The following is a 26,823-nucleotide window of genomic DNA, read 5'->3' as shown; positions in this document are numbered from 1 at the left end:
TGGCCACCTCATGAGAAGAGAAGACTCCCTGGAAAAGACCCTGATGTTGGGAAAGATGGAGGGCACAAGGAGAAGGGGATGACAGAGGACGAGATGGTTGGACAGTGTTCTCGAAGCTACCAGCATGAGTTTGACCAAACTGTGGGAGGCAGTGGAAGACAGGAGTGCCTGGCGTGCTCTGGTCCATGGGGTCACGAAGAGTCGGACACGACTAAACAACAACAACAACAAAATTCCAGCATCCTGATCTCACAGTGGCCAACCAGCTGCCCCAAAGGGAAGCCCCTAAGCAGGACTCAGGGGCAACAGCCTCTCCTCTTTTCCTAGGCTTCAGCTTTCCAGGACAGAGTGCTTTCTCTCTTGCGCACGCTCTCCGTTCCTCTTTCTCTCATCTACGCATGACCTACATTCAGAGATCCTCAATGGGCACTGCTCAGACAAAGGCAGCATGTACAAAAGAGCCCCCCCACCGGACGTCCCACATCGTTTCTGGGTCCTGGCCTATTATCTACCACCCTTGTGGGAGGAAAGGGGAGGGAAGAGAGTGTGCCCAGAGCAATTACACGGTTTCTTTCATCCATATAACAAGCAGGAAGAGGGACACATTTTCACATCTGCAGAGGGGGGAGCAACTCAGGCCCAGGAGCAGAGCCCTCAGTTGCCATTTAGAAGGATCCAGGTATGGTTTCTAGAAGCTTCTCCAGGTGCCTTGTAAGGGGAAAGCCCACTGGAAGAAGAGAGAGCTATATCGATAGCTACTAGCCAGGACAGCTCTGCTCTGCCTCCATGCATGGCCAGAGGCAGTAATGCTTCTGAGTACCAGTTGCTGGAAACCACAGGACGGGAGAGGACTCTTGTGCTCAAGTGCTGCTGGAAGGTTTCCCACCTGGCTGGCCACTGTGAGAAGAGGATGCTGGACTAGATGGGCCACTGGCCTGATCCTGCAGGCTCTTTTTAGGTTCTTAGACCCTTTTGCTGGTGAAATCTCAGTCAGAAGAAGCAATACCTCAGCCTTCCACACCTTAATCCTCCCCCAGATGCTTAGTCAAGCTGGTTGGTGCTGGTCCGTATTGTCATACAAAATGGGCACGTCAGCTTGGACTGATGGGAGATGTAGGCCTAGTTTATCATATTAAAACACAACAAAGTCATTCTTTGTCACAATTTTGACTGAGGCTGTGTGTTGTTGTTGTTGTTGCTGCTGTTGTTGCTGTTTTGAGGGGGAAGCATCAAAATTAAGTATTTGATTAAAATAAACCCTGCAGGATGGAGACAAGGGCCTCAACTGCATCATACATTTAAAGCACTAAGAGGATGCTCTACGTTTAAACAGTCATGGCTTCCCCCAAAGAATTCTGGGAGCTGTCATTTGTTAAGGTTGCTGAGAGCTGTTAGGAGACCCATATACCCCTCCCACAGTGACAATTCCCAGAGTTCTCTCAGAAGAGGGATTGATGGTTAATCCACTCTGATAATTGTAACTCTGTGAGGAGAATAGCAGTCTCCTAGTGACTTTTAGCACCCTTAACCAACTGCAGCTCCCAAAATTCTTTGGGAGAACTGGTGACTTCCAAGGTGACGTTCTGCCCAATTGCTCCTTAAGAAGGTGCCCTTGTTCCTGCCTTCCAACCTTCTGGCCAAAGCAAAGCCACTGGGATTCCTAGCACACACTTTGCACTTGATTTTATAGATATTAAAAGATAAATTATTAAAGCCTCTCCAATTAAAAATTAAGTATCGTTAAGCTTATTAGACAGCTGTGTTTAGGATCTCAGGGCTTTACATTCAAGCAAAGCCCCACAAAAAGGTGTGGGTGAGAGAAGAATTAAACAAGGGCTATTCCTCTGCCCTGTAAACGATGCCCCAAATTGCCCAGCTGAAAGCGACCAGCCCCACTTCCATTCGCTGCTTGCCACCCAAAAGCACCAGCAACATCAGGGCAGAGGGGTTAGCCAAGCCCATCGGCTGAAGTTTCAAGCTGGTTTCCATTGTGAACTGCTGTATTTTTACAGTTTTCATGTACAGAAGTTTGGAAGCCATCCCAGCCATCTAGGTGATGAAGGGCGGGTACAGAAAATAAAATAAGAAAATATAGAGAACAACAGAAGATGCTGTGCACTAGAGCTCTAGCTCAGCAGGAGGCTGCCGAGCTGTCGCAAAACCCCCGGAGAGCCACTGTAGTCAGTACTGGGCTTGATGGGCCAAGACGTCTGACATGGAATAAGGCAGCTGCTACGTTCTATAGCTCAGTGGTCCAGCATCTGCTTTGCATGGCGGTTCAACCACTGGCATCTCCAGAAAGGGCTGGGAAAGAGCCTGCTCTGAAACCCTGGAGAGCCACTGCGTTTCCCAAACTTAGGTCTCCAGCTGTTTTTGGACTACAACTCCCATCATCTCTAGCTAGCAAGACCAGCGGTCAGGGATGAAGGGAATTATAGTCTGAATACAGCTGGAAACACAAGTTTGGGAAACATGGTGCAGACAATACTGAGCCCAATGGGACCAGTGGCCTGGTTCAACATAAAAAGCAACTTCCTACGTTCCACTATTTCGGGTCATATAATCTGCATTGCAAAATGCTGGACTAGATGACCCCCTACAATTCTGTGATACTATAGATATAGTCCATGCTCTGCCTAAGAGGCATCTTCCCCACTACTTGCTAACAGATCGTTTTCACGAGACTTCATATGATGCACATTCCTATGTCCTCATATGCAAGCCTGTCCTGTTGCGGAAGATACAGTTCAGCCACACACACTGGGCTTCTCTCTCTGCTTTGATGGGCTTGCTCTCCAATAAAATGAATATAATAATAATAATAATTGTCAGGGGCTCAGGAGCAGGAGCACAGGGGAGAGAGGAAATGGAGAGCGAAGGGGAAGAATCCGAGGGCAGCGTAGGGGAGTATGACAGTGGCCCGAGAGATTCCATGAGCTTCTCCAGCGAATCAGAAGATTCCCAGAAGGGGGCGCCGATGGTCAGGGCAAGGTGGGTCCCAGGGGGGACGCACCAGAAACAAGGAGCCAGCGGGGAACCCCGAAGCAGCAGCGGGGGATCAGGACCAGTTTCCCCACCAGAGCGTAGTGGGGGGGAAGAGTCACATGTGTCAGGGCCAGCGTCTCCTCCAGCGGGGAGAGAAAGTGAGTCAGGGCTGACCACGCCTCCATCGGAGAGTGGTGGAAAGGAGGGGAGGTCAGTTGCAGCTAGCCTCCCCGGAGGGGGAAGCAGTGACAGCAGCAGTGAAACGGTCAGGAGGAAAGTTGCTGGCTGGGCGCGCGCGCCAAGTTCAAATGTACAGGCGCGGGGGACAGCAGGAGACCCGGATTGGGAACCAGCTCCTAAAGCCCGCCGGAGGGAGGGGGAAGGCTCAGGGGATTCAGCGTCAGAAGAGTCTAGAAAGGGCGAGACCCCAACGGACAGGCGGAACCAGAGGCGGAAAGAACAGAGGAAGAGGTGGAGTAAGGCTAGAGTCTTAAACTGGTGTCTGGGGGGAGGAGACTCAGATGGAGCATCAGCGGTCTAACGGTTGAGACGTAGAGCTGCACGCTGCGGCTCTGGAAGTGAAACTGAACTTCAATAAATACTTTTGTATTTAACAACGAAGTGGCGTTGGTCCTTTGTGAGCTGGGACCTCGGGTGGCTCTGACAATAATAATAATAATAATAATAATAATAATAATAATAATAATAATAAGTGGTTTCCCCAGCCACTCTGGGCAGCTCCCAACAAAATATTAAAAACACAATAAAAGATCAAACATTAAAAACTTCCCTAAACAGGGCTGCTTTCAGATGTCTTCTAAAAGTCAGATAGTTGTTTATTATTATTACCAGATAGTCTGGTAGTTGTTGTTCTCTTTGACATCTGATGGGAGGGCATTCCACAGGGCGGGCGCCACTACTGAGAAGGCCCACTGCCTGGTTCCCTGTGATCTCACTTCTTACAGTGAGGGAACTGCCAGAAGGTCCTTGGAGCTGGACCTCAGTGTCCGGCCTGAACGATGGGAGTGGAGACTCTCCTTTGGGTATACTGGGCCAAGGCTGTTTAGGGCTTTAAAGGTCAGCACCAACACTTTGAATTGTATAGCTTGGCTGTCCCAAAAGCTGGTACACTCCAGAGGTTTGGACTACAACTCCCATCTACCCCAGCCAGCATGACAGGGCAAACAAAGAAGTGACTTATTCATGCAGCACATAGCTGAACGATGGAACTCACTCCTGCATGAGGCAATGATGGTCACCACCAGCTTGGATGACTTAAAAAGAGGATTAGAAATATTCATTGAGGATAAGGCTATCAGTGGCTATAAGCCATGATAGAGGCTACACTCTGCCTCTACATTTGGAGGCGCCATTGCTCCTGAACACCAGCTGCTGGAAGCCACAGCAGGGTAGAGTGCTCTGATGCTCTGTTCCTGCTTGCAGATTTCCCACTGGAATTTGGTTGGCCACTGTGAAATCAGGATGCTGTACCAGATGGGCTATTGCCCTGATTGAGCAGCCAGGCTCTTCTTATGTTTTTATGGAACCTCCAGATCCAGGTGCAGTCTATCTAGAGTCCTAGGTTATTTGGGGTATTTGGTCACTCTGAGAAGTTGCTGGACTACGGTAGATGGGCCATTAAATTATTATGTTCTTTTGACTTGCAGTGCAAAACCTCTGGAGAGGCACCAGGTTGAGGAAGGCTGATCCAGACACCGTAAAGGGCAAAGAAAGGGGAGAGGGAATTGCACCCACTGCAGCTTGCGATCAGCTAGGATTCCCTTTGGAGAGCTACAACCCCAGAAGATCTCCCCCAGTCCCTGCCAGGGTTTCCGCACTCCCCGGCTGCCTAACAACGCTGATGATGATTTGCTCACCCAGCCCTCCCAGAGTCTCCTTAGTAACCCAAGCTCAAAGGCCTTTCTGTTGACTGAGTGGGACGGAGTTGGCGGCATCCTTTGAAAAACACCGAATCTGACAGACGCGCCTCGGGTCTCCAGAGCATCCCATGACAACAGTGCAAGGCTGAGTCATGCAACCTGAACCACGCAGAATGCAACCTTCACTATTTACGCAGAATGGACGCACAAACGAAACAAGGCTTCTTTCTCCCCAAATTCTCTTGCTTTCTAAACCCTTTTTAGAATGTATATATCTCTTCTTCCCCTTCCTCTGAACTCACTCCAGCCTGCCTCCTTCCATTCAAGAGGCCCCCAATACGTGCAGAGACACGGCCACAGAGTGTAGCTCAAAAATCCCTGTCTCCTTTCAAACATCTTGAAAACCACCAAGAAAATGCATTAGAAAATAGAAAAAAGAAAAAGAAAAAACCCAACCAGGCTCATCCTGTTTTTAAAGCCACTTATATGGGATATTTTTGGAGCCTGACTCACAACTTTTCAAGCTGCCCAAACAGGATTGTGATTCGGGATGCAGCAGCCTAAAGGGTGCCTCTAACTTGGCGTCCCCTTTCACCTTGCGCAGCACCCCAAGAAAATCAGCCTCTAGAACAGGGAAGATGAACAAGCTTATGGAGCTCCTGGAAGCTATGCATTCAGGCTCAACTGACCAGTGGCTCCCTGAGGCCACTGGCCCTGCAGGGATCCCTGCAAGATCTGTCTCTAGCCTTCGTAGGGAATCAGCAGCATCAAGAATTGTCATAAGGCAGGGAGTCCCATGCTTCACATGGCAAATCATCAATACTCTGGTCTCTGCCCACATGGGGCTTCCAAAAATCAAAGGTGAACAGAAGAACAAAACTGTAGCCAAGACTATGGGTCCTCTTAAAAAAAGGCAAGAGAATTTAGCAAACACAATCTCCCCTTCCACAGTGTCCTTTTCATGCCAATAATTCACCCAAGCATGGCCCTATGCAGATTCTAGAGTGTCTGTTATTTCCCTGCCTGAGCAAGGAGTGCCATTCCAAACGGCCTTCTAAATCCTCCTTTCTTGGTCAAAGGACTCCAGATTTCTCAACCTGCTGCCCTCCAGATGTTTCAAATGAGATTGCCTTACCCATATATGCCTACTCAACCATTTTGATCTGTGAAAGTGGCACTGCTACAGGTGCCACACAATACCCGTTCTGCACTTGTAAGAAATCAGTATTTCACTGTGGTAGCACTTACACCTTGGAACTCCCTGCATATTTAAATCGGGCAGGCACATTTGCTGTAGTCTTTTCAATGCCCGCTAAAAACAATTTTGTTTAGACAAGCCCACCCAGATGTTTGGAAAGTTGATGCAAGTTTTAATCCGCTTTTAGTCTATTGCTATTTTAACTTTTTGAAAGTCTTAAATTATGGCTGTCAATTTTTCCTATCAATCATTTCATTGTATAAATTTCACGAAATTAAATAAAAACAGTTCCCATCGGCCCCAGTCAACATTTTGAATAAAAACCATGCATTAAAAATGATGCATACAGCAACACTCACCATAAAGCCAAGATAACTGCCAGAAGTGTGGTATTCACAGTCAACAAATGCTCTGTCAAACTGGTTGCGTCTTTAACAAGCACCAGTCAGATACTTGTCTCTGCACAGAAATCTATACAATGCACACACAGCTACACCCACAGCCAGAACCTAAACAAGTGAGGCCTAATTTATATGCTCAGCAGATAAAGAAGTCCAGGGCTCAGTGGCGAAGCACGAGGATTAAAATCTTTATTTTTAGGGAGAAGAACAAAAGGAAGTGAGTGGCAGAGCACCTGCTTGGCATGCAGAAGTTCAAGTCCCCAGTGGCATCTCTGGGTAGGTGCTGGGAAAGACCTGGAGAGCCACTCTGTCCTGAACCCCACCCTAAAGGTAAAGGTAAAGGGACCCCTGACCATTACCAGCCTACCTGGCAGCAATCTGGTATGTCAAGTCCCCTGTTTGGGGTCAATCCACATGTCCGAAGTCCAAACCAAAGCAAAGTCCCACAGAGAGTGCAGCATCCAAGCTGAGATCCATCAACAGGGGCGGTTGAGCAGACACAGCACCTCAGCTCTGCTGCCCTTTTATAACTTGCATGCTGATTGGAGCATCTGGGCTTGATGAGGCCTATGACCCTCACCTGTCCAAGCCAACTCCAGCTGAGGAATCACACCCCTCCTCCCAGAGCTAGCAAGCCCCACCTGGGCAGTTAGGGAGCTGGGCTGTGGGCCCTTGCCTGCTCCCTATGCCTCAGAGCTTGCCATTTTCATGGAGAACAGGGGTCCCTCTGACTCTTGTGATGGGTCCTGCTGCTCTGGTTCCTGTGCACTGACCCCCACCCCGCCCCTCGTCATCCTCTGTCACCCCGTGAATGCTTCCCTACACCAATGTCCCTAGAAGAAAGTGGTAAATCATCATCACCATCATTTTATTTGTATGCCGCCTTTCCACAATTAAAAACAAGGCTCAAGGCGGCTTATAACATGACAAGATTTACATATTTACAAAAGTTATAAACACATCAATAAACCACATCAAAAAAATACGCAGCCAAATGGAAAACAATTTCCACATAAAATCTAAAACTAAGAATACAGCATTAAGATCACAGTTTAAAATGACAAAGGTAAAAAATATCAGCAATTTTAAAAACAACAAAAAAGGAGCCCTCTCTGTCCAGCAGCAACGGCAGCAGTCCTTTATGGAGCCTGTCAGGCCCTGTCCTAGGCCAGGTGATGAGTGGCAGGGCTGGGGCCCTCAGGTGCTCAGCAGGGGAGTCCTCCTGGGTAAACCGGAATTTGGCAGCCTGGTGCCCTCCAGATGTTTTGGACTACAACTCCCATCAGCCCCAGCCAACACCAATGGGAAATGAAGTACAAAACATATGGACTGCAGGGGAGTTGGGCGAGAGGACCCTTTGAGTCCCTTCCAACTCTATGATTCTGTGGAGGGCACCAGATTGGCTAATGCTGTGGGGAACCTTTCTCAGGACTGTGCCACTTCAGACTGCCGGGGGTAGTGGTGTGTGTGCTGCATTTCTGAATGCCTCCCCAATGAAGAAAACAAAACCCAACACCTCCCTGCATAAAGAAAAACAGGGAGGGGGGAAACCAACCCTGTCTTCCTCCTGACAGGATGGTTTTCTGTTTGCAAGGGGGTGTTTCCATAAGGGAGGGTCCGAAAACACAACACACACCCTCCCCTACAGGCCTAAAGTGGTACACTCCAAGGACAGTCGTATCCCTGGGTGTATCCATTGGCCATTCCCTATTTGTCGGCCCCATCAATGCCATGGCTTGGATGTTTGCACCTTGCCACAGCAAGAAGTTCCCGGCTTCCAGAGCAGCAGAGAAAGAGACAATGACTCCCCTGTTTTCCCTGGGCTGACTAATTCCACCTCCCAGCCAGCCAGCCAGCCTGGAACTTGGAGCAGGGCAGAGCACACCAGGCGTCCCAACTTAGGGAGAGAGACACCCAAAACTGGCTGGCCTGGACTCCCCCTCCCTCTAACATGTGCCTGGGAAGGAAAGGATGAGGCAAGCAAGGGTGGCCTGCCAACTCTGCAGGGAGGGCAGGTCTCCAGTGCTGAAGACTCTGCTAGGAACACACCATGCAGACAACTGCCAAGAGTCACCCGTCACGGCTTGGCCACTACCATGCTCCCATGATCCACTGCGGTTGTTTTCTAACCAAAGCAGGTGGCAAGGCCCATCCTTTTCCGAAAACTGCTCTCTCTGACTTGGAAGCTATACTCTCTATGCGGCGAAATATGGCCCTCAAGACCACTCTATCAGGCCCTTGGAATACTCCACAGGCCACACACACCCTGGACTGGCCTTGCATCACACCCCAAGTGTTTTTCCCTGCCATGGGTCATCCAGACCAACTCTTTGCAATGTGTACTTGAACTCTGATGACAGAGGGAGGACAGACAAGGGTGTGTCGAAGCTAGGGTATTGCACTTGATTTGGCATTGTATTAATGTGGCCTCCATTGGATTGATATTAATGAAAAATTAATAAAAAAATAATTCAGAAAAAAGATTGGCAGCCGCTGTTCCATCCTCTCTTGTTTCAGCCAAACCCACCACTGGCCCTCCGAATTCTGCCCAGAATGAAACTTGGAAATAAGTTTTGCCAACCCTACTCTATGTGCAGGGAGGCTGTAACTACGTACTTTGCACATGTTCAGAGTTGCTCTTCTGCGTACAACAGACACTAATCCACAAAGGTCTGGGATCTACTGATAACAGGAAACTTCATTGCCTATCGAAAGGAAGAGTAAATATAAACAATTCTATGACGCCTGAAGACAGGCGACAGAGGATTATCCCACTGTGCTAATAATACTGATTATTTATTTATTTTTAATCTAGTCAAAGGATGCTGCTGCTGCTGTATAACTTATTTAACGAATAAACAGGTAATGGTATCAGTGACCCAATACGATTACAAAATGGAGGCAAGGTACCAAACAAGATGTTTGGAAGCCATTTTACTGTCTCTACCTACATAATAAATAGATCTATTTGTGTACTTGAAAATTAAAAATTAATAGTAAATCATCATCATCATCATTATTAAAATATATGTATATTTGTAACTGTGATTCCAGCATTGCCAGGGGTTGGAGTAGATGACCCTTTAGGTCCCTTCCAACTCTGAAGTTCTATGGTTCTATGTGCTGATAAACTGTTGGTCATTCTCAGACAGATCAAATTGCCAAGGGGGTGAAGGCAAGACAGGGCCCAACTCCTCTCTCACTCCCTGGTGACAGAACCCTGAATCTCCAGCAAATGAGAGCATCTGTCTCCCGGCAGTTGACCCACAGGAACATGCACCAAGGGTGCGTTAAACCAGGTCAGTGAGAGGGTCTGGAGGGCCAGACAGCGAGATCTGGAGGGCAGGATTTGGCCAGCGCTCCAGAGGTTCCTCCAGAGATTCTCAGGAGTTTGGTTTTGACTGACGCGCCCCCCCCCCCAATATTTGAACAACACATCTCTCCAGATTGCCTGCGGTGCTTGTTAGTGTACTGTCCAATTATTTCAGCAGCAGGATAAATCATGTAGCATCATTATTTTTACAAAAGGAGGCAATTCAGCAAGGGGAGAGAGGAACAGCACCAGGAGAGGAGTCTTGACAATCTGGACTTCCACCTTCTCTGAAGGAAGGAGAAGCCCCGCAGTCAAGGGCAAAGGCACAGCTGGCATCCCTTGCGTTCTCCTCGATAACAAAAAGTTAGAACTTCAACCCATAAAGCTCCTAACCTACCTGCCCCCTCTACTTCCATTACAGAATCATGCTTGGTTTATCATTCACAGAATCACAGAATTGTAAAGTTGTAAGGGACCTAGTCCAAGCCCCTGCAACACGGCTAAAGAATCCCTGACCATCCAACCTCTGTTTAAAAACCTCCACGGAAGGAAGGTGTGCTGCTCCAGAGGAATCCAAACCAACGGATTCAAATGACAAGGAAGGAAATTCTGACTCAACATTAGGAAGAGCTTTCTGATGGCAGGAAGTGTTTGACCGCAGAATGGACTCCCTTGGAAGATGGTTGTCTCTCCTTTGTTGAAGGTTTTTAAGCAAGAGCTGGATGGCCACCTGTCATGGATTCTTTAGCTGTGATTCCTACATTGCAGAGGGTTGCACTGCATGACCTTTAAGGGTCCCTCTCCAAGTCTACAATTCTATGATTCTTAGGACACGGGTGGCATTGTGGTCTAAACCACTGAGCCTCTCGGGCTTGCTGATCGGAAGGTCAGCGGTTCAAATGCCTATGATGGAGTGAGCTCCCGTTGCTCTGTCCCAGCTCCTGCCAACCTAGCAGTTTGAAAGCATACCGGTGAAAGTAGATAAATAGGTACTGCTGGGGTGGGAAGGTAAACACTGGTTTCCGTCACAGTGTTCTGTTGCACCAGATTTAGTCCTGCTGGCACCATGACCCTGAAAAGCTGTCTGTGGACAAACGCCGGCTCCCTTGGCCTGAAAGCGAGATGAGCACTGCGACCCCATAGTCGCCTTTGACTAGACTTAACTGTCCAGGGGTCCTTTACCTTTTTTTTACCTCTATGATTCTATACCCTCGAAATGAAAACTTACACCAATAACATCCTCCTCTACACACACACACACAACCAGTGACCCCAGTTCCCTCCTATCAGAATTTGGACCACCCCATCACAGCCAGCTCCCATCATTGCTGCCTGCAAGATACACTTCTGCCACAACGTCGCAAGGAGAACATTCAGAGCTCTGCAAAGCCTTCTCTGGGTTTCATTAAACACGGCTGCCGGAGGAGGAAGTTATTAAAGTGATCAAATGGAACGAGGAAACCCAGAATTAACTGACAGCCGCAAGAGAATGGAGGGTTCCCTCAACCAGCAGAGACAGAACATGACAGGTTTGGAAACAGAGGCTGGCTGGGAGGGAAGCGCAGACTCCTCTGAAGACTGCCGGCGAAGGGAGGCTCGGATTTATGTTCACACTCAATACTCCGCATGCAAACGGGCATTTGGAGCTGCCCTACACCAAAGTCAGGACAGTGGCTCAGCAAGCTCACGACTGTCTACACCAACTGACAGCCGCTCTCCAGGGTTTAAGAGCAGGCATCACAGAATAGGTTAAACGGGGTTTTCAACAAATGTGCAATTAATGGTTACTGTTTTGAATGGTATTGAATTGTTATATTCCTTATTGGGTCATGCAAATCACTATTCTGAATCATGCTTTTTATAGGCTATGGAACTGGGGATGAGTTTGTGGAACCAAGCAGGGTGGTCACAAAAAGTTTGGGAACCACTGATTTAAAGCAGATATATAAGCTATTCCCTGAATGGCACCTTAAACCTAGGTTATAGGCACCATAATGGAACATCTAGGGGCTGGGTTTTCCCCCTGGTAAAATTTTATTATTGTCATTGTTGCTGTTGTTAATTTCATTTCCATACTGCTTTATATTATAAGGAAGAAATCTCAGAGTGGTTTACAACATGTTGAAACATCAAATAAAACAAAATGTGCCTGGCACTTGGCTGATTTCTAACAGCGCTCTCAAACCCTTTCACCAAGCTCTCCACCTTGACCTCAATATCTCCTTCCTGTTCATCACCACTAGTTCAGATGTCAATAGTGAAGTTAGGGTTTTTTGCATTTGCCATTTTCCTTCCCATTCTTGAAGAGATCCTTTCAGAGCACCTTGCAATCCCTTTCTGCTTTAACCGCCCTGAACAATTTGGGGCCATCTACAAACTTGGCCACCTCACTACTCACCCCTAACTCCAGATCATTTGTGAACGGCTTAATTGGGAAGTAAAAGAAAACTTTGGCACATTCCTCCCAGTCAACATTGAGCCAACAATAACTTTCTCAAAGGGAGGTTGATTTGGGCAGAGGAGCCATTGTTCTAGTTCGGAAGAACAGTTTCCACTTGGAAAAGGCCTAAGAAGGACGTCAGATCCTAATCTACAGTCTTGCTGCAGTAAACTGGCTTTTCCCATCACCTTTTGCTGATCTGGGAACATAAGAATACAATGGCTGCAACAAATCAGACAGCTGTTTGTCTGGGTGCTTTTTCGTGGTGAGGTTTCTTATTCTTATTCTTATTCATTTAATTTCTATATCGCTTTACATTTTAAAAAAAAAATCTCAAATCAGTTTACAACACCTTAAAACATCAAATAAAACAATCCAGAATAAAACAAATTCAAGCTTCAATGAAATATTTCAGATCGTTCTCTAAGTGACATTTTGCTTTCCTCAGTCACCAACATCCAGAGATCTCCACGTGGTCGCAACTGGACCTACACTGGTCACAAAATGCGCCTTGCACCTGGCTAATTTCTAACACTGCTGTTGACATGTGTTTTAATCTGGTTTTTATCTTATTGTTAATGTTAATTATTTTTGAAGGTTTTCAATGGTTGTCTTTTTGCCAATAGTTCTGTTGTTCTATTCTTTTTGGCAAACTACTTTGAAGTCTGTTTGTTTTGACAATTAGGCAGTATACCAATTTTATGAAATAAATATTAAGTGAAATAAACTGAGCTGTTCCTTCCCCTCTCCTTTGCTTGCACATTCCTTCACCTCCGCTAAGAAGGAGAGCACATTCCAATCCTGTGGATGTGCTGTATCGCAGCATCTGTGTCGCGCTTTTATGAACAACCTGGATCCCAAAGGAATAGAGAGTTTGGCATCTGCATATTTATAAGCCTCTGCATTATTCAGCTAGGCAAATGAAATGGCTTTGAAGAGTGAAAGTGGGCGGTGGGATGCAACCTGTCTCCATCATTGGAAACAGCCCCTCTTGACCCCTTGGCTGCATCCATCCATCCCACATTCACACACAAACACCCCTCAAAAGCTGGAAGAAGTCAAACTGCACAAGAAATCGAGAGATCATAATTCAAGGGCGCCGTGCAGTCAGCAGCAACAGGTGTCCAGTGCAATCGATGGAAACCTCAAATGCAAAAAGGTCACAAAGACATCAAAACCCATCATGCAGTGCTCCTCGGCTGCCCACTCAAATCTATTTTGACTCTTTCCATAGCCTGAAACTCAAAGGCAGGTTTCATGGGCTTTCCAGACAGACTCTGTCCTTCCGTTCAGACCCAGACCTGCTTGCCTTCCCTTGGGTTTCTGCATCACCAGCCCTCCGGCCATGCCCAGAGAAGTTTTTTTTAGCTACCTTGAGCATCTTCCCACTCCAAACAGCAGCCACTTATTCCTAGGAGAGCTTCAGCAGTTAACCCTCGCCTGCCCTATTTCCAATGCCCCTTCAGAAGCGGTTAAGGCACTGCCGTTCATAGCTCTATCCTCATGCTGTGAAGGGAAGGAATGACTCTCATTTTCACCTATGGCATGGAAGACGGCACAGAGACAGTGTGCAACATTTTCATGGAATCCCAGAATTGTAGAGTTGGAGGAGATCCCACTAAGGCAAAGCTCTTCCTCAAAATCTGACCGATTGATTCAACTCCAGCCTGAGCGTTTGCTGCACTGTGAATGCTGCTTGGTCCCGAGAGATGCATTATTTTTACTGAGCATGTGAATTTCGCACCCTGTTATTAGGAACGTGGCCCCTGCCTTATAATGAGCCACACCACTGGTCCATCAAGCTCAGTGCTGGCCACACTGACTGGCAACAGTTCTCTAGAATGTCCTAGTCTTACCTGGAGATACATGCCAGGAATTGAACCTGGGACCTTCTGTATAAAAGGTAGATACCCTACCACTGAGCTAGGGGCCCACAGACTGCCCACAAGTGACGCAGCTTTTGAAAAGGCCCCAGCCATTTCTCTCTGGGTAGCAGAGCCCATTGAGTTTTCAAGGGGCGACAAGCAATGATGTCTCAACATCGTAAGATACAGAAACCAACATCATCCTGGCAATGAAGATGCCTTGCCCTCCTCTCTCAAACAAACTCTCTCCATAAGTGCTGAGTGTATTCACTACTGGATCTGAACATTCATCTTGCATGGAGAAAACGAGTGAACTCTGCACATGCTCTGCACATGGCCCACCTAGTCCAGCATCCTGTTCTCACAGAGGTCAACCAGATGCCCCAATGGGATAGGAAACCCGCAAGCAGGATCCAAGCACAAGAGCCCTCTCCCCTCCTGTGGTTTCCAACAACTGGTATTCAGAAGCATCGCTGCCTTTGACCATGGACGCATTGCATAACCATCACGGCTAGTAGCCACTCCATGAAACCGTCCAAAGGTTGGTGACCACCACTGCCTCTTGTGGCAGTAAGTTCCATAGTTTAACAATGCGCTGTGTGAAGAACGACTTCCATTTCTCTATCCCGATGGGAACAACCTGGCTGTATAAATGGTAGGTTTGGCTAGGAACAGATAAGTGGGACGGTGGGGAGAAAACCTGCACCAGGAAGCATTGCTGCAAACTGGCAAAGCCTTCTGTAAATGGTGGCACCTGTGCTCTCACCTTCTAACAAGATCGCACCGTCCTACAGTCCTCCAGGAAATCTGAGCACGCCAGCTCTTGCAAGTGAGGCTGGCAGATTAACGCAAACACTTCCAACTCAATTAAGGGGCCTTTCTGCCTGAGCATCTGAGCTTGACAGGAGCAGACTTTGTGGGGTCTGTGCCTGCAGGGTCCTGGGCCCACGCTTTCCTCCCCGCTAGGAACCCGACACACCTTTGCAATGTGCGCGCACACAAACGCCTCTCTTTAAACCTCTCTTTTCCGGTAGGAACAAGAAACATTGTTCGAGAGAGCTTTAACATTCAAACACAATAACAAGAAATAATCGCCCCGACGTAAGGACAGGCTCCTGCTGCAGCTATCATGGCTAAGCTGCTTTGGGGAGCTTTAAAGGGATTTTTGGGAGCTTTAAGACAATTAAAGGGGAAGAATCAAGCAGCACGACTAACAAGGAGAGCACTTCATGGCAAAGCAGTGGGGGGGGGCAGCACCTGTCTGCCCTCCCCATAAAAACATACAAAGAATTCTGCCAGGTCATTCCAAAGGCATGCCCTGGAGTTTGGAACTTTTTTCCAACTGGAGGGCCACATTCCCGCTTAGGAAACCTTTTAGGAGCCACTACCAACTCCCCATCCTCCATCCAGGTAAAGTACAGCCATCATCACAGACCAGGGACACATTCCAGGCAGTCACAGATACAAGAACCTGCTGGTTTCATTTCCTCTCTGTTTCTTGTTCTTCCAATCTTTACTTCAGTCTGCATTTTTTTGTTTTAGGAAAACAGGTGTCGGTGCCCAACATGAAGTTCTTATACAGAAAATGCCACATTTTAACCGGGGGCGGGGGGAGAGAAGGTGCTGATACTGCGTACCCTTGATTCGCCCCAGAATAAAAGCACTAACACCATGCATTTTCGTAGGTTACTTTTACTAATATACGCATTTACATGCACATTTTACCCTAGTACCGTGCGTCCCAATTTTCCTCTCCCATGGACCACTTGAAAATTGCTGAGGGTCCCAACAGACCACCTAACGACTTTTCTGCCCGTTGCAGCAATTGTACTGCGCTGTGCTAGACAATGGATAGCTTTTAATTGCATCTTTATTGTTTCTTTCATTTTCTTCTAGATTGTGTTTTCTTGTACAGTGGTACCTCGGGTTACATACACTTCAGGTTACAGACTCCGCTAACCCAGAAATAGTACCTCGGGTTAAGAACTTTGCTTCAGGATGAAAACAGAAATCGTGCTCCGGCGGCACGGCGGCAGCAGGAGGCCCCATTAGCTAAAGTGGTGCTTCAGGTTAAGAACAGTTTCAGGTTAAGAACGGACCTCCAGAACGAATTAAGTACTTAACCCGAGGTGCCACTGTACTGCAATTTGCATTCTGTGGAATTCAAACTGTAATACATGAGAATACAACATAAGAAAGGAAGGAAGCAATAAAAATGCAATTACAAATCAACATGAATATCTATTGTGGATCACCTGAATGAAGCTCATGGGCTGCTGGGGGTCCACAGTCCAAAATTTTGGAACAGCTGCCCTAGAATAGGCCTCTTTTTTTTTTGCACACCTTCCTTGGCTAGAGAGCTGCCCTGCAAAATTCAGAGAAGTGTAAATTTCAAAGGATGGTTGTGTTCAGCTGACAGAGCATTAGACTCTTAATCTCAGGGACAGGGTCAAGTGTTCCAGCCCCACATTCTGCAAAAGATTCCTGCATGGCAGGAGATTGAACTAGATGACCCTTGTGGTCCCTTCCAGCTCTATGAATCTGTGTTCCGGTTCTCATACTGTTTTAAAGGAGTGTGAATTAGGTCGGTTTGCCTTTAAATGCAATATGAATCTTCCTGCTGCTGCCATGCCACCATGGCACAATTTCTGTTCTCATCCTGAAGTAAAGTTCTGAATCCAAGGTACTATTTCTGGGTTAGCGGAGTCTGTAACCTGAAGCGTCTGTAACCCGAGGTACCACTGTACTTCTAAGAAACAGCGAGTGATTCTTCCGGCCTTTCCCAGATCCTACCAGTGACAGTGAAAGAACAAAGCTCCCACGGCAGACTGGAAGAGACAGAGCCCATCCCCAGAGAACACTCCCTGACCATGAAAATATCATCCATTCACACATGCAGCCATGTCAAGCGCAGCGTTAGCTGGGCATGTAAACACAGATGACCACAGGGGGAGGGCTGTAGCACAGCGACAAAGCATCTGCTTTGCATGCAGAAAGTCCTGAGTTCAAACCCTGGCATCTCCAGGTAGGGCTGGGAGGGACTCCTGCCTGAAACCCTGGAGAGCTACTGCCAGTCAGTGCACTCTCAGCAGTGTACAGTGAATTAAAAGCACAATTAAAACCCACACCCTGCCGCCAAAGTATCATGGGAACTGTAGCTTACCCCACACTACCCTTGATGGCTCCCAGGATTCTTGGGATGTGTGTGCTTTAAATATATGATGTATAGGCAGACAGTAATGTGGAAATTCATAAATTCCCAAATTTTTAATACTGGGGTGGGGTGGGGGAACCTGTGTACTTCTGATCCCCCCCCCAACCCTGAGTGCATTTTGTAATCAACCTTCGTAAGATTTTGGACAGCTACCTTACATGTCACAATCTCTTCCTAATGCGGAGATTATCAGCAATGTGGTGGGTGGAGTGGGAACCATTGTATTATTACCCAGTTATATGAATTAGCAAGGTTTGCAATCTGAAGATGAAAAAATCTGCTGAGTATCTAGTTCAAGGGGAGAAAGCTTTCCCAAAAGAAAAATTGTCAATACCTGCAAGGTATGTGTACGATAATGAGGCCCTTTATTGTAAATAAGAATAATCATTTCCACACATTTCCAATCCCCAAACAGATCATTACTGAACAGTGTGATGCACCTCATGGTAAGCCGTGGTTAAAGGTTTTTTGTGCATAAACAGAGTGCCCTGCTTTGCTCCACCCTGCTAGAGAGGGAGAAACAAACCATGGCTTTGCACTGCGTCCAAACTGGGGACTGTGGTTTTTTTGATCTGAGGCCAGAGTTTGTTCTTGGTTTTTCTGCCGGAAGCAACCCACAACCCCCGTGTTATGTCAGGGATCTTTGTCCATCGTTCCCACTTGCTAGCAGCAGAGGGATCACCTCTTCACAGGAAACTTGTAACTATGACTTTGCACAAGGATGGGAAATCTGTAGCCCTCCTGAGGCTGTTGGATGCCCAAAGTTCACCATTCTTGACCATTGGCCAGGGTGGCAGGAGCTGATAGGAGCCAGGACTCCAAGAGAACCAGTGAGGCATAGTGGTTAGCGTATCGGACTACGGCCTGGGAGGCCAGGGTTCGAATCCCCACTCAGCCATACAGCTTGCTGGGTGACCTTGGGTCAGCAACTGCCTCTCCGCCCAACCTACCTCACCGGGTTGTTGTGGGGATTAAATAAGGAGGGGGAGATCCCTTCATGCCACCTTGAACTCCTTGGAGGTGGGGTAGAAATACAATCAATAATATACAAACAAACAAACAGCATCTTTAGGGTCACAGGCTCCCCACCCTTGAAGTTACCATGATGTACAACTGCAGCTAACTAGGTCCTGAATCTCACCCCCGTGTCCTGGCACAGAGACCCTGCAGCTGTGGCTTCGGAGCAGTCAATCAGTTGGTTGCCAGTGGCTAAATTATGATCACTTCCAGGCAGGGGAAATTTACCAGGCCTGGTTCTTATTTATTTTCCTGCAGGCTGCAAATGACTAACACAGGGTTACACCAGCCAGAAGCTGAGTAAGAGAACCTGGAGGCCAGCGCTTCTGGTCAACTTATTTGCAAGGCCGAACTTCCCAACACAGGAGCAGCCACCATGGTGATGGCCCTCCTCAGATGTTGCTGGACTCTGGCCCCCTCCAGTGCAGTGGTGGGTGTTTTCTGCAACATGACATTGGTGCAATAATAGTGCATTAGGGGTGGATTTCTGCTGGGTTGTCCTATCATTCTGCTTTGTCAGTTGTTCTGAGAAGCTTCCCTCGCATCATTGCTGTCCAGAGGGGTCCACTTTCAGAAGAACAACTCAAAGCCTCGCCATGTTTGTGAGCTGAAAAGTTACAGGGCGTCAGTGGGAAGTTGCAGGATGTGTGCAGATCGTACATGAAGTGGTGTGGCCTCTGTGAAACTTTTGCAGGTACAAGGGGTGTTAAAAACGGGGTCACAGAATCATAGGATACAACTCTACGCAGAACTGTAGCTCCACAAAAACAATTGTAGAGTTGGAAGGGACCCAAAGGGTCATCCATTCCACCCTCTAAGCACCTTAATGCCATCATGAGCTCAAATAAGCATGAATGCACAATAAGGACATCTAGTGGGGCCCTTTGAACTCTTCAACCCAAGCCAGTATGAGTAATAATCAGAGATTACTGGAGCAATGTTAGAAACTCAAATAGGCACCAAATGGCTCATTAAATCAAGGTTACAGTCTCCAAAACGGAATGTCTAGTTGCCGTTTTTGGGTAAGCCCGCTTGAAAGTCTTATTTTTCAAATAATAATAATTTTATTATTTATAACACCCACCCACCCATCTGGCTGGGTTGCCTGGCTGTGACTGATTCTCAGTTAAACATCTGGCTAGTTCTGATGACTACCTTGAGCTAGTTTAAAAGTTTTGAGAACTTAAGGAAGAAAAGTCACTTGATCCAGGGAGAGTCCGCACATATATATTGGCCTATTCCGACCTCTTTTTATTAATGGTGACTGCTCTTGCTCAGGCTGCACAGAAAAAAACATTTTGATTCCAGAAATTAATTCCAGTTGTGCAGATAGAATATAACTGACAGATTCTGCAGGATGTGTTACTAGTGTGTGGTTCTCCCAGGATGCACCTCCAGATGGTAGAGATGTCAGGTGCCATCCTGATGCCCAGATATCTTCATTTGGAAGCAAGTGGTCAATAGCCAGGTGCAAAATGCACCTGGCAAATTTCAAACACTGTACTGGAGTTGGAGTCCAACACAATCTGGAGGACACAGTGCTAGTTACTACTGTACAGAAGGGTGACACGGCTGGATCAGGCCAACGAGGGCAAACCTAATCCTGCATTCTGTTTTGACAGTGACCAACCCCTGACAGCCAATGTGGTGTAGTGGTTAGAGTGTTGGACTAGGGCTCAGGAGAGCAGGGTTCAAATCCCCACTTGGCCACAAAGCTCACCTAGTGACTTTGGGCCAATTGCTGCCTTCTCTTTCTCTCAGCCTAACCTACCTCACAGGGTTGTTGTGGGGATTAAGTTAGGAAGCAGAGAACCACGTGCACTACCTTGAGCTCCCAGGAGAAAAGGTGGGGTATAAAGGCAAAAAAATTGAAATAAACCAATGGGAAGCCTCAGTGCAGGACCTGAGCTCAACCACAGTGCTCTCCATTGATTCTCAGCAACTGGTGCTCAGAGGCGCACTGCTTCCAACATTGGAGGAAGAACATAAGCAACATGGCTGGTAGCCACTGACAGCCTCGTTCGCCTCCATGAATTTCTCCAGTCCTCTCTTAAAGTCATCCCAGTCACCTTCAGCAGACTCACATATTTCTTCTCACCACGACTTCCAACAAGTGCGATTAGCCCCAATCACCATCTCAAATTTGGAGCTGCAGAGGTGGACAGAGGTCATCTTGGTAGCTGTATGGCTGATCTCTCCACCCGGCCCAGAGAAACTTTGGCTGGAAAGGGGGAAGAGGGAGCTGTTTGGCCACAGGGTGTGGCAGAGCCAGCAGAGGTGCCTCAGCCACATAGCGGCCCAACCGGGACATCCCTGCCACCCCTTCTAACTCCTAGCAAAGCAAGAAGCTGCTTGATATACAGAGTCAGATTCTTGGTGCATCTAGCTCAGTATTGCCTACAATGGCAGGCAGCAGCTCTCTGGGTTTCAAGCAGGAGTCTTTTCCCAGCCCAGCCTGGAAGTGATGGGGACTGAACCCGAGATCTTCTGCATGTAGAGTGGATGCTCTGCCACTCAGCTAGGACCCTTCCCCAAATCTGGAAGGGAAGCAGAGAGTGCTCAAAACTAACCAGGCACCAGCTGCATTCTGCAACAGGCAATCAGCCTTTGGCGAGGAAGCGGACATGTCTGGTTGTCAGGTTGGGCAAATAACATCTCCATGCGGCTGGCTGGCACCGCTGCCATGCCAAACCAGTCAGCTGGCTTGCGGGACAGCACGGCATTGAAACAATCGCCACTTCTGGTGCCGTGCTGCTACACGATTCCATGAGTCTATGGGGCAGCACGGCGCCAAAAGACGCACATATTTTGGTGCTTTGTGAGCCAACCGATTCATGCAGCAGCACAACCCCAGCTCCTCTTTCGGTGCTGTGCCTAGGCATTCCGTTATGGCGACTGAAACCTAGGCGTAAGGTGCCATCTGGCTCCTAGCTTTTATATCTCAGTTTCTACCACTGGGAACAGACTATAGTCCCTGACCTTAAAAGTAGGCAAAAAAGCAAAGTCAGCCATCGATGGGAGAAGGATCCCACTGGCCATAAAGCTTAGTTTGACTACCGAGTCTAGACAAAAACTGTGGCACTTAAGGCTGACTCCAAATCACAGGCTCGGAATTGCTCTCAACAACAGCAATAATAATAATATTGCCTTCAGGATTATGATAAGACCTAACACCCAGCTAGAACAACCAGGTTCGCCTTTTCTGCAGTCTGAGGTCACTGACCCACAGCAGCCCTGACCATATCCAGCTAAGAGTCTGGGGGTGGAGATGGCTCCCACTGAATAGCCCAGGACGTAGTAGTACCTAGATAAAATATTTAATGGGTAGGGGGCAGAAGAGAGACCTCTTCATCCCCACATGAGGCCTGAGTATCTGGGCATCTATCCAACTCCCATCTCCTGCTTATTCCCCACACAAATGAGAGGATAGGCCCCCCCATTTTTCCAGCAATGGTTTTCAGAGCAGCCACCAAGAGCCCTTTCACCTGACTTTGTCACTGACCTAATGTTCTGAGGTAAGTGGATGAGTGTGCAGTGACAGGATCCAAGAGAAGGGCCTTTTCAGTAGTGGCTCCACATCTGAAAAATGCTCTTCCTACTGCAGTCTAACCACTTTTTTCTTTAAAAAAAGGAAACAGTTGATCCCTTCTAGCAGGCTTTTGGATGAGGGTATCTGTGACCAAAATAGCATACAAATAACTTGACACTACTATTTATTAAAGGGACGCGGGTGGCGCTGTGGGTTAAACCACAGAGCCTTGGACTTGCTGATCAGAAGGTCGGCGGTTCGAATCCCCGCAATGGGGTGAGCTCCTGTTGCTCGGTCCCTGCTCCTGCCAATCTAGCAGTTCGAAAGCACGTCAAAGTGCTAGTGGATAAATAGGTACCGCTCCAGCGGGAAGGTAAACGGCGTTTCCGTGTGCTGCTCTGGTTCGCCAGAAGCGGCTTAGTCATGCTGGCCACATGACCCGGAAGCTGTACGCCGGCTCCCTCGGCCAATAAAGCGAGATGAGTGCCACAACCCCAGAGTCGGCCACAACTGGACCTAATGGTCAGGGGTCCCTTTACCTTTACTGCTTATTATGAATTGTATTTATATCATTATTTATATCTTATTTCTTTTGAGTGTGTATTTTACTGATATTATGTTACGCACAGACATTGCGTTGTTTAATATGTTGCAAACTGCCCTGCAGCTTTTTGACAAAGTGGTATATATATTTCTTATAGGAATAGAATAAGGGGCTTTGGGCAATCCCAGTCCCTCAAAGGATAGACCCCAGAAATCTCTCATGCATTCTGTCCCTAAAAGCGTTCCCCCAGCTGCTACAGGATCGCTTCATTCAAAATAAATAGGTTTCAAGTGGGGCAGAGCGGCTGTTATTAGGTAGCGCCAGAGATGAGAAGCCCTCTGGGACAGGGGTTGCAGTCGAAGGATTTCCAATTTGGAGGCAGAACTTCCAGGAAGCGCAGGTCGGTGCATTCCCTTTGTACAAGCGTGAAGAAGCCCAACTCAAGGCTGCATCACCTGCAATCACGCCCAGGTCTCAGAGGCGAGAAGTGTTTGTCCAAAGGCCAAGAAAGCTGCAGGAGCTCAGCATTTCTGCAAAGTCCTGGCATTGGGCAATTGACGCTGCAACACGCACACACCCATTAGCTGGGAAGCACAGCAGGCTGCACAAAGCAGATTTTCCCCATCTCTCACACAAACACAGTGGGCTCAGCCCCAAATAGATGGTGGGGTGAACAAACCCCCTTTGAGTGCCACGCATGCAAGAAAAGCAGTATAGAAATAAAAGGACGGACTTCTGAACTTCTGCTGTCGACCAAAGAAAGAATCAGGTAATGTAAGGAAGGAAATCCCTTGTAAGGGGAACAAGATCCTGAATCCCATGGTGATCTGCCTGGAAAGCAAACCCCAGACCCATTTGCGGCAAAGACCTTTTCAGGGGCACCAACCCAGGCAGAGCATTCCAAGATCCCTTGCACTGCTGCATGTCACACACCCCACCATCCCCCATGGCATTGTAAGGGACTCTTGGGGCAAACCGTTTAGATTACACGGTATGGAAAATATATTGTTCTGGCCTGGGGGGGTCAGCAAAGAGGGACATCAAACCAGCTTGGGGAGGTGGGCTAAAGGTAGCAAGCCCCTCTCAACAGCCCCTGTTTCTGCCCAAGTCCAGGAAACTGCTTTCCACCAAGTCCATCTAGCTCAGTATTGTCTACACTGACTGGCAGCAGCTCTCCAAGGTTTTAGAACATGCCCAGATTTAAATGGAGACGCCGGTGATTGAACCTGGGACCTTCTGCATGCAAAGCAGATGCCCTACCACTGAGCTGCAGTGCTTCCAAGACCAACATCCCTGCTAGGGCAACTTTAACTCAGCACCAAGACCTGCTTTAATTGCAGCGCTTTTCTGGACCAGGAAGCTACAACTCCCCCAAGCACTAAAACCCATTTAACCTTAGTTTCTCCCAACAGTTTGCTTGGGGTTGGACAAAACACAGAATTAAATGAGTTGCCCCTGTCTAGAGGAGCACAAGGGAGCATCAGAGTACGAGAGAGACAGAGAGACCTAGTTAGCCATTTTCTGCTCGGGACTAACTCATACCTAAACCCAACAACTCCCGCAATAACCAGGACTACTCAGCTGCCCCCCGACAAAATGCTTCAGGACCCCTCCCAGGCTGGGGTTTTCTGTGCCATCTCATCAATGGCAATAACGTATTAGTAGCAGATTCATACCAGACCATCCACATGTCACTTTGCTTTTATCAGTTGTTCTGCGATTGTCCCCCAATGTTACTGCATTATTGCCATCCAGAGGGGCACTCTTGCGCTATAGCGCAAGAAAAGTAGAATGACACACCACTCGGGAACACTTGTAGCATGAAAACTTACAAGATTTCAGCAGGAAAGCGCAGGACATGCCCCGCTGGGAAATGGAAGCAGTCTGACCGCTGTGAAACTTCTGCAATTGCAAACTGTTCTAAAAAGAGGACGACGTCTAACCAGCCTGAGCGCAAAACATGACAAATGCACAACTAATAGGATGTCTGGAGGGGCAACAAGTCTCCAGATTCCCAGGCCTCAGCCTTCCCCGCCTATTTTCAATGCAAGGCTCAAATGCTCCATACATCACAGAGTATTGACCGGGAATCCGCACACACATCCGAGGACCAGCCAGATGGAGTTCCTCCCACAGCGAGCCAGCGATGCTTTCAGATGGAGTGGAAATCTGATACCTCTTCTAGAAATTGAGCACCAATCTGATCCCAGTTCCCCCTAGCTAAGATGTCACAGGCAGCTCAAAAATCAGTTCCTTCTCCGCAAAAATAAAATAAAATCCAGCCATCCTTGCACGCGGCTACAGGAAAGCATTTCAGAAAGGACTGGCAAAGCCAGGTGAAAAATTACGGCCACACAGCTCCCCTTAGAGCCAGACCTAGCCCAGAAAGGGCCGCTCGTTCCAGGCCAAGGAGGGAAGGATGCCCACATCCCCTTGCCAGTCTGACACTTCTCAAAGTGCAGAAGGGAAGCCACAGCGGGCACCTCTTATCTGGAGAGCGGGCAGCAAGCAGCGTACTACAACCCAGGGATGGGTATGGCGCCAGAGGCACTGCACACGGCCTTGGCACTCAGGCACCAGCTCCCTCCAGGCACTCGGAACCACTTTGCCCTCACAGAGCTCTTCAGCCTCCCTTAATCCACTCGGTGCCAGAGCCAAGGCAATTCTCTGCTATGTTGCTGATATCAAATAGAAAACGCAACCTGGGGCAACAGCCACTGGCTAACAGGAGAGGAGCTCGTCTCTCACTCAGTTGCACTCGAGAGTTCAAAGCCAGCAGGAGAGACACCCCAGTGGCTAAGCGTGGCACCTTCCTTGCCACCCCCCATGCCAGTTTGCCATGTGAGTGGGCAGGTGGGTGTGGAGCAGCAATGTGTGGCGAGGCGAGTAACGCTGAATTTCATCTCGCCTCCCTCCCCCCCCAAAAAAACACACACACATCACCAGCGTAAAGCCTGTTTACATGGGCCAACGGAGCTGAGAGTCACTCCGGGGTGGCACTGTGGAATGCCACAACATCCAGCCATGTTTAGGCAAATGCCCCTTCCCCCAGCAGCCCTGGACACCCCCTCCTCCGGGGGTTGGAGAGATGGGCTCAGAGCCAACCAAAACCCCAATGCCAGCCTGGAATAAGGGAATGAGCAGGACCCACCCTGGCTGGGTGTGGGTGAATATCTGGGGGGGGGGTCACGGGCGGGGGGGGAGGGGCAGCATAATGCAGAAGAGCAGCAGCAGCCCCCTTCGCCCCACCCTCTGCAAAGAGGTTCCTGATGCCATCTGGGGAAGGGATCCTTCCCCCAGACTCCCTCCCCCCACCCACCCCAGGAGCTGGGCATCCATCCAGGCAGAAGGCGCGCTCTGGGTTGCATCTCATTCCTATTTTTATTCTTTCAAAGGCCAGGTGGGGGAAGAGGAATTAAATCGAGGAATTAATTGGGGGGGGGAGGATAGCGCTGGTCACTCACTGGCTTTGCCCGGCTTGGGCCTCTGCAGCAGCTTCTGCACCGCCCCGATGTCCTCCGCCTTCACCGCCTGCATCAGCTCCTGGTCTTTGCCCATGGCGAGCGCGGGGAGACCGGCCCCCGGGGGCGCGGAGGGCCGGAGGGCGAGGGGCGCTCAGAGCCCGCGCATCCCCGCCGGCTCGGATCGGGTCCCGGGCGGGCGCGGAGGTGGGGTGTCGCCTTCTCCTCCTCCTGCGGCGGCTGCAGATGCTGCGCGCAATGGAGACGCGCGGCGGTGGCAGCGGCGGCCGGAGCGCAGCGCCTGGCGGGCGGGCGGGGACCGGGCTCGGCTGCTTTGCGGCGGCGCCGCGGCGGCTAGCGCTGCCCGGCTGCGCTGGGGCTCCTCCCGGCTCCGGCTCGGGCTGTTGCCGCCGCCTCCTCCTCCCCTGGTGGCGGCAGCGGCGAGCCCTCCATGGTCCGGGCGCGCTGGAGCTGCAAACGCGACGCGACGCCTCGCCGCGCTCTGCTCCTGCTGCTGCAGCCGCCGCCGCCGCCGCTCCGGAAGGAAGGCGGATCCCGCCGCAGCCTCGCCTGGGCGGGGGGCCGAGGGCGGGGGGCATCCGGGCGGAGCCCCCACCTCTGCTTCCCGGCTTCCCTCCCGCCTCTTCTCCGCCGAGGAAGCTCGATGTGGTTGCTGCGATGTGGTGGAGGGGAAGGGGAAGAGTAGCGGCGCAGGGCGAGAGGGTCTCTGAGCGCGTGCAGAATGCCCGGCATGGAAGGACGGAAAAGACTCTCAGCCTCGGAGGGGAGGATTGGACGTGCCCTCAAACGCCTTTTCAGGGACGTTTTGAGAAAGACCAGAGGGCAGCCAAGCATGTGCAGAGTCTCGAAGGGCTTGGGTCCGCTCTCTCTCGTTCGCCCCAAAGCACCTGGGCTAAAGTGGGCTATCGACGCAGAGCTTGAAAGGTCTTGCCCCAGTGCCAGGGATGGTAGTTTC

The 26,823-nt window shown here is 49.1% G+C and overlaps 1 protein-coding gene across 4 annotated transcripts in view; it reads right to left on the bottom strand.

Annotated features, from left to right (window-relative positions):
• Window positions 1-26,357, bottom strand: part of CASKIN1 (CASK interacting protein 1) — a 111,642-nt gene extending 85,285 nt beyond the window's left edge. For 2 of the 4 annotated variants that reach the window (XM_083584690.1, XM_083584691.1), the window contains exon 1: window positions 25,851-26,075. In XM_083584690.1, coding sequence (XP_083440816.1) covers window positions 25,851-25,944 — 94 coding nt within the window. In that variant the 5' untranslated portion in view covers window positions 25,945-26,075. Of the gene's footprint in view, window positions 1-25,850 lie in introns of all 4 variants that reach the window. The other 2 variants (XM_083584693.1, XM_083584692.1) reach the window with 2 other exon arrangements.
• Between the last annotated feature and the right edge of the window lie 466 nt (window positions 26,358-26,823).

This window comes from Podarcis filfolensis, assembly GCF_964270895.1.
Source record: "Podarcis filfolensis genome assembly, chromosome: 14".
Lineage (NCBI taxonomy): Eukaryota > Metazoa > Chordata > Lepidosauria > Squamata > Lacertidae > Podarcis > Podarcis filfolensis.
This window is presented reverse-complemented; position numbering and strand designations above follow the sequence as displayed.